Genomic DNA, 6917 nt, shown 5'->3' with positions numbered 1-6917 from the left:
AAACAAGACCACATGATCTGAGCGAACAGCAGACGCTATCCACGGCCGCATGTTTTTCAATATCGTGGTTTCAAATTCGTTATCAATTCGTCGCGTGAAACAGCTACTGTCATCTTATAATGAAGCTCCCTAAGGGACAAATACGAGTTGTTATGCCGGCGACATGACCCCAATACCGCACGCTAATCGGTTTTTGGTGACCTGTGTGCACGTCTTTTCGCTGCTTGCTTTTGGGTAAGCAAGCGTTTTGTGTATACAGTCTTTCTTGTGGCGAGCTGTTGCGCTTGCCCGTTGCTTAGCTGGCGCTAAAGTTTTCATAAACACGGCTTGGTGTGCGTGACAGTGGCGTAAGCATGTTTGCTCGTACCCACGTGAGATTGACGCGACGCTCCTGCTAGTTTCGTGTGTGGGTGTGAATGGGCTGCAGTATCCGCCACGTAGAGGTTCTCTTCCGACTTCGCTTTCTCCGCAAGCGAGCCGTCGAGCGCTCTCGGGTTTCGGTTCTGCAGGGGCGGCCCGTTCAGCCGCCTTGACTGCGGCCAGCTTGCTTATGACGCCAATATATGTAAACCAATTAGATAGCCGTTGATGACTAGGTAGATTGCTTATTCAGCGGTCATTCAGCTCTCAAGTTTATTTTGTGAGCAGCCAGAACGGTCAGTGTGTTATCTTTGGATTGTTTCATTATCCTGACATCGTGCGCTTGCATCTTCTAACACACCACACGATTTTTGTTCTTGTTGCCAAAGGGATAGTATATCTTAATGCCTCTAAAATACCTTGTCTAAGGTACGTATAGCAATATACGTATTTAAGGTGTGAGCCAGCCAGCGCGTGCCGCTCAAGTCACTTTTGGGGTTTCACTACATTTTGCCCATGTCACTGCATGTGCTCAGTGCGATTACTTTCACAACAAACCCTCTCCAGACGGTCTCCTTCCCCCAACTTGGCGTGAGCTTCAGCGGTCACGTACATTGCGGCCTGTTCATCTATGTACATATATACCTCTTTCTAAAGCATACCTTAGGCTATCTGACATTTCGGAGCTTTCTCACAACACTATTCAATTACCAATTAATCATATTGCTTGCCCTGTAGTTAAGTTTTTTGACATTCAAACCTCACAACATTATGTCAGATGGCAAAAACAAGCTGTCTTCTGCAGTACAGGATGAATAACTGTTAGCAGTATGTGCAGGTTAACAGTATTTTATATATGTACGCTGCTCTGAATTTGCTGCTTAACAGTGTAATCAGTAGTTATTCCCTGGTTTTACATGTGGCCTAGTATGGGTCCATGGTTTACTATGTAAAAAATGCAGTGGTAAATTATTGGCTTTAAACGGGTTTAACTTCTACCTTTGATGCAACCTGGCTGGACCCTTCCAGTGTTTGCTTCACAATACTGTTCAAAAGAAGCCAGCAAAAGGAGCTAGCACCCAGAACTTGACATTGTTCACACGAACATGCCCATATGTCATTGTCAACAGTTTTGAGATACTATTCACTGCGAGTGCTGCATGTTTATGGGGTTTGGTAAGTGTGAAAATGCTGAATTTTCCACAAGGCACATGCCTGCTACTTTCTGTCAAGAAATGCATTCTCCATTACTATCCTAGCAACGCATCTACAGATTTACAGGCTGTACACCCAAAGTGTACAGATGCTTAAACCTATTTACTGACCCTTTGCCTTGTTAACTTTTTGCTGTAAGAATACTCATGTACAGTTCTTTTTTCATCATCAGTGTTGGCATAAAGGGCACTCTGAGACTGTTGCTTGCAAATCATTACCTGAGAGAGCTATATTTCTTATAGCAACACTGCCTTTTCTCTGCAGCTGTCTTCACAACATGCTTTTCTGGATGGCATGCATCCTTTTTAACATCTTTATACGTCTACCACAAGTTTCAGACGGTGAAACACTTGTACACCTTAGTTGAATAAGAGCTGCCTCAACATATGTCCATGGTCATAGTTTATTCATTTATTTAAGATATGTTACAGACCCAATTAATGGCATTGAGTAAGGGGGTTACAATGTAAGTGTTTCTGCAGGATTAATCAATATAAGTATTAATACAGGCAGCCACGAGATAAGAAAAACAAAGTTCAAAAATGTCTGTCCAAGGTCTACTTTAGACAGTGTAATCAGAATAATACACACATACTCACTAAAAATAATATAATACAAGTACTTAAAATGTGGAAAGAAAGCAGGTAAAAAACGTCCTTGTACAATCTTACTACAAGAAGCTTTGCAGTTTTGCATGAAAGGCTTCACAATTTTTTAAGCACGTAACATTATCAGGAAGACTGTTCCATACCGATATGACATGTGGCAGTGTTGATGTATGTATGAACGTGTTTGAAAGTTTCTTTGAATGTGTTTCAAATGGCTGAAAAAGTTGTATTTCAAGAAGAAGCAAATGATGGTTTGAAAACTCCCCTATGTTGTTGCAGAAAAATAGAAACATCTGTTCTGAATTATTAAATAATTGGTCAGTCTATCAGTTTTTACATCTGAAGCTATGCCTGGTCTACTAGGGAAGCTATAGTGGTGGGCTGCATAGCAGCTTTTGGCACCTGGCTGTTTCCTCATAGGTGTGAAAGAGTTCAACATTTATGTCTTCTTCCTCAATATCTCGCAGATGCAAAGAAGGAAGTTGTGACCAAATGAAGCAATGAACCTTTGGGACGCCATCTGTGCAGCGAAAGATGGGACCCTGTTCATCTGGGAAGGGAACCATCTGAGCCGCTGCTTCCTGGACCTCCTTGCAAGCGGTGTACATGCCCTAGTTGCAGTGATCAGCGTTTACTACGCCGGTGTCCGTCAGATCGCTCTCCGCCGCGAGCACCAGCTTGTTCACTTGCTGCCATCGACATGGCGGACTCACCTGCGCAAGTTGTGCTGCTCCATTCTCCTGCTGCGCCCTGTCATTCACCTCATAATGTCCCAGCTCATTCTTGGCGAATTCATAGCACCATCTACGATGTTGCACGTCGGTGCTGTCATCTTGGCCTGGACGGTCCACTTCTTCTACTTGCAGACTCTCACGAACCCACTGCCGCGACATCGTCGGTTTGTCGGTGAGGTACCCGTAATCTTTGCCGTGACTACGTCTGGACTGTGTGCAACATTTCGTGTGTCTGCGCTGCTCTCGCTGAGTGAGTCTGAGCGTGGCTCTGAGCTGTCATTTCAAGCTGACTTGTATGCGAATGTCGCGAGTGCACTCGCCTGTGCCTTCTACCTCACAGCTGCTGTGCACTGCTCCAGCACTGCCGTCGAGACACCACCTCGGACACCAGGCCGTGAGTCGCCATCGTCTGTAAATAGCTATGTTCGTCTTCTGGAAGCAGACGACGATGCCCGACAGCTTGGAACAGCAGAGGACACCAACATTTTCTCGCTTCTCACTTTTTGGTGGGTCGGACGGTTGATGCGCCGTGGCTACAGGGGCCACATTCAAGAACCCGATGACCTGCATGACCTTCCAGTCAGCCTGAGGCCAGGAGAGGTCATTCGAGGACTTTACCGGAAGGTAGACACCTCGGGCTCACTGCCAAGTCTTCTTGTGCTGTTCCACCGTTGTGTCGGCCAACAGTACTATGCCATTGGATTTCTTAAGTTCCTTGCTGACGTCCTGTCATTTGCAAGCCCCGTCTTACTAAACAAGCTTGTCATGTTCCTCGAGGAAGGACCAGGCCAGGGACCAGCATGGTCTGGCTATGCCTACGCATCAGGTCTTGCTCTTGCCTGTCTATTGGGTGCATTCATGTCAGCTCACTACAGTTACCTGGTGTCACGAGTGGGACTCAAGGCAAGGTCGATTGTTGTGGCACTTGTCTACCAAAAGACACTGCGTGCCGATGCGACAGAGCTGCGGAAGAGTTCATCGGAAGCGCTGAATTTGGTGACCACTGATGCCGATCGAATCGTTAATCTCTTCGGAAGCTTTCATGAGGCGTGGAGCTTGCCACTTCAGGTTAGTATGCGCCATACATAATTTTAAGTGCTCACTAGTCTGCTAGAAGTAAGCAATGCATTGGGCTGTGCACTGGATTTGCTTTGAGGGGAAATAGGTATACAGTGGGCAAAAATAAGCATTAGGCAGACGAATTAAGTGAAAACCCTGAAGGTGGAGGTATTTTAATAAATGAATTCTGGTAAGTGCAGTGAATGCAGATTGGTGAAAGAGAAAGTGGGAATCCCCCACTTTGCAGCATGAAGCTGCAAGGAGAGCTAATATGGGTTCCTCTGAAAGACATTATCGAAGTCTAAAAAGATATTCCCAGGCTGGTCAAATTTTTCAACTGTGAAGTTCTTTTTCTGAGAAATCTATGAACGTTTTTCGTGCTACAGATAGGTTGATGCCGATTATCCTTTTTAATAAATTATTGCATTAACTGTGTCCATCTCGTTGTTATGTGCACAGTATTGTCTTGATCCATTTTCTTGCCATTTGCAGGTAGCAGTGACTATGTTCTTGCTGTGGCAGCAAATAGGCCTGGCCTTTCTCGCTGGTGTCGTGGTGGCCGTTTCGCTGGTCCCTGTGAATCGGTCCATCGCGCTCAATATTGGACGACTGAGCACTGGCATGATGGCATTCAAAGATGAGCGTATAAAGGTATGGGGCTGACAAGAAGAAATCCATAAAATGGTTGGATGCTAGAAATGTGCATTAAAAGGGCTGTGCGACAGTTATTGAACATATTTAATGAACTTGCTTAGTCATTGAAATCAAGAATTGGATGGAAATTCGTCTGGTTGAGAGCATACATGACTACAATTAAAACGAACACCGACACCGAAAGCTTATAAAAGTAAGACTTTCGTATAAAGGTAAAAAGTTTTGAATCCTGTTTAGGGGCCAAAACATCTTACTTTTATAAACTTTCCTGGTCAATGCCAATTTTAATTTAATTGTTGTCTTGCTTAGTCGTTAGGCTGACATGAACTTGTTCAGCAATACTGTCATTAACATCTGAGCCTAGTATTGTTTCCGTACATGCAGCCGGTAGCCCACCAATTTCATCTGAAAGGCTGTCTGCCTTTCAACTTTTTTGAAATCCAACTACTTTTTAATGTGTCAACATTAGGAGTGTCAAAGTGTAAAAAAGTGTATTAAATGTGTGAAATCGGTTATGGGATAGAGGTGTGTGTGTGTGTGTGTGTGTGTAATATATATATATATGTATATATATATATAGTAAGGAGGAGTAAGAGATGCACACGGCCGCCAAAAACGACGTTCAAATTGAGGAGCACCAGCCAGCTTTCCCACTGAGTATCGTGGGCCCGTCATCGTCTTCCTGTGTCATGGGCAAGGATAAACCATCATCTAGAACTCCAACGAGTTCTGATGAGGGAGTGCTACCACTCCAGGGCCCCACCAACTTGTCCACGGATCCTGGACATAAAATACTTGTCACCCTGTTGAAACCATAGCTCCTGACTTCGCAGCAGTTATCAGCCGAATGCGGAGACATTAATTCGCAGCTAAGAGACTACAAGATATGCATAAGAGACTAGTAGTGCAAGAGACCATCAGTTTCGGCGCAGACACAGCTGTCCCCTGCTTTGAGTTTTGAAAAGTTTGCAACACTGCCTTTTATGATGCACGTCGCAGGCCAATCATCTCCTGCCGATGGTATGGCTTCAGGAGAGGACAGTCTGGCTGCATGCAACGCTTTGTCAAGACAAGCCAGTTCGAGCACCTCGGAGCACTTTCACACTGCAACTGACCACAACCAGTGCAATCGATCCCACTTTGTGAGACAGACGGCTGTTCAATGTCTGAGATTGCCGGCCCTGTTTTTTTTTTAACTGTGACAAGTAATCATCAGCGAGACCTGCGACCAGAGCATAATAGTCAATGCTGACTCCCAGAGAAGTGGTTGCGCACTGGACAGTCATAAGGACGACTACTTCCATTCTCATGTCTTGTGTGCAAAAGTTTTCCACCACCAGCAAGCACTAGAGAAGATGAAGAGGCAGAAGTAAACAGGCATTTGGGTGAACGGTCGATTGTCGTCTTCGCTCTCCTTTACAATATATATAGGTAAAGAGGACATCTTCAGGCTACCTTTCAAACGTAAGGAACTTCAGCAATGCTACAAGGTATTGACTTAGTAGTTCTGCAGAAATCCGCAAGGTGGAGAGAAGTAATGAATAAAGGAAAAATCAGACATCCACCCGTTCGTAGCAACTGCTACAAAGGAAACCCATACGGGTTCCTCGAAAGAAAAGCCTCATAGTTGAAGAAAAATTCGTCCTGGTCTGGGACCCGAACCCGGGACCACCGCCCTTCCGGGGCAGCCGCTCTACCATCTGAGCTAACCAGGCGGCTAGCAGATGGCAGGGCGAAGTCGAATTTGTCGACAACACGAAGCAAAGGCAAGAGTTTGACGTAGTAGTTCTGCGGAAACCCGCAAGGTGGAGAGAAGTAATGAATAAAGAAAAAATCAGACATCCACCCGTTCGTAGCAACTGCTACAAAGGAAACCCATACGGGTTCCTCGAAAGAAAAGCCTCATAGTTGAAGAAAAATTCGTCCTGGTCCGGTCCAAGGTAAACAGAACAAATGTTTAAGTTCAACAGCTCCTGTTGCAAATCAAGCACTTGTTCTTGTTACATTGTGGCATCGCTCTAGCGCGCGCGCACACACACACACACACACGCACACGCACACGCACGCACGCACGCACGCACGCACGCACGCACGCACGCACACACACACACACACACACACACACACACACACACACACACACACACACAGAGAGAGAGAGAGAGAGAGAGAGAGAGAGAGCGAGAGAGACAGAAAGGACGAGTCCTTTCAGTGTCCCTCTGTCTTGCTTCACGCTGCATCACTTTACACTACGGAAAACCAACTAGCCAAAACCACTACGCTTACC

The 6917-nt window shown here is 45.5% G+C and overlaps 1 protein-coding gene across 3 annotated transcripts in view; it reads left to right on the top strand.

Moving 5' to 3' along the window:
• Positions 1 to 11: 11 nt before the first annotated feature.
• LOC142589630 (ATP-binding cassette sub-family C member 10) overlaps positions 12 to 6917 on the top strand; it is a 45886-nt gene continuing 38980 nt past the window's right edge. The window contains exons 1-3 of one of the 3 annotated variants that reach the window (XM_075701145.1): positions 12 to 234; positions 2651 to 3985; positions 4469 to 4627. In XM_075701145.1, coding sequence (XP_075557260.1) covers positions 2684 to 3985; positions 4469 to 4627 — 1461 coding nt within the window. In that variant the 5' untranslated portion in view covers positions 12 to 234; positions 2651 to 2683. Of the gene's footprint in view, positions 235 to 638; positions 657 to 2650; positions 3986 to 4468; positions 4628 to 6917 lie in introns of those variants that run through there. The other 2 variants (XM_075701143.1, XM_075701144.1) reach the window with 2 other exon arrangements.

The sequence above is a fragment of the Dermacentor variabilis genome, chromosome 8, assembly GCF_050947875.1.
Source record: "Dermacentor variabilis isolate Ectoservices chromosome 8, ASM5094787v1, whole genome shotgun sequence".
NCBI lineage: Eukaryota > Metazoa > Arthropoda > Arachnida > Ixodida > Ixodidae > Dermacentor > Dermacentor variabilis.
This window is presented reverse-complemented; position numbering and strand designations above follow the sequence as displayed.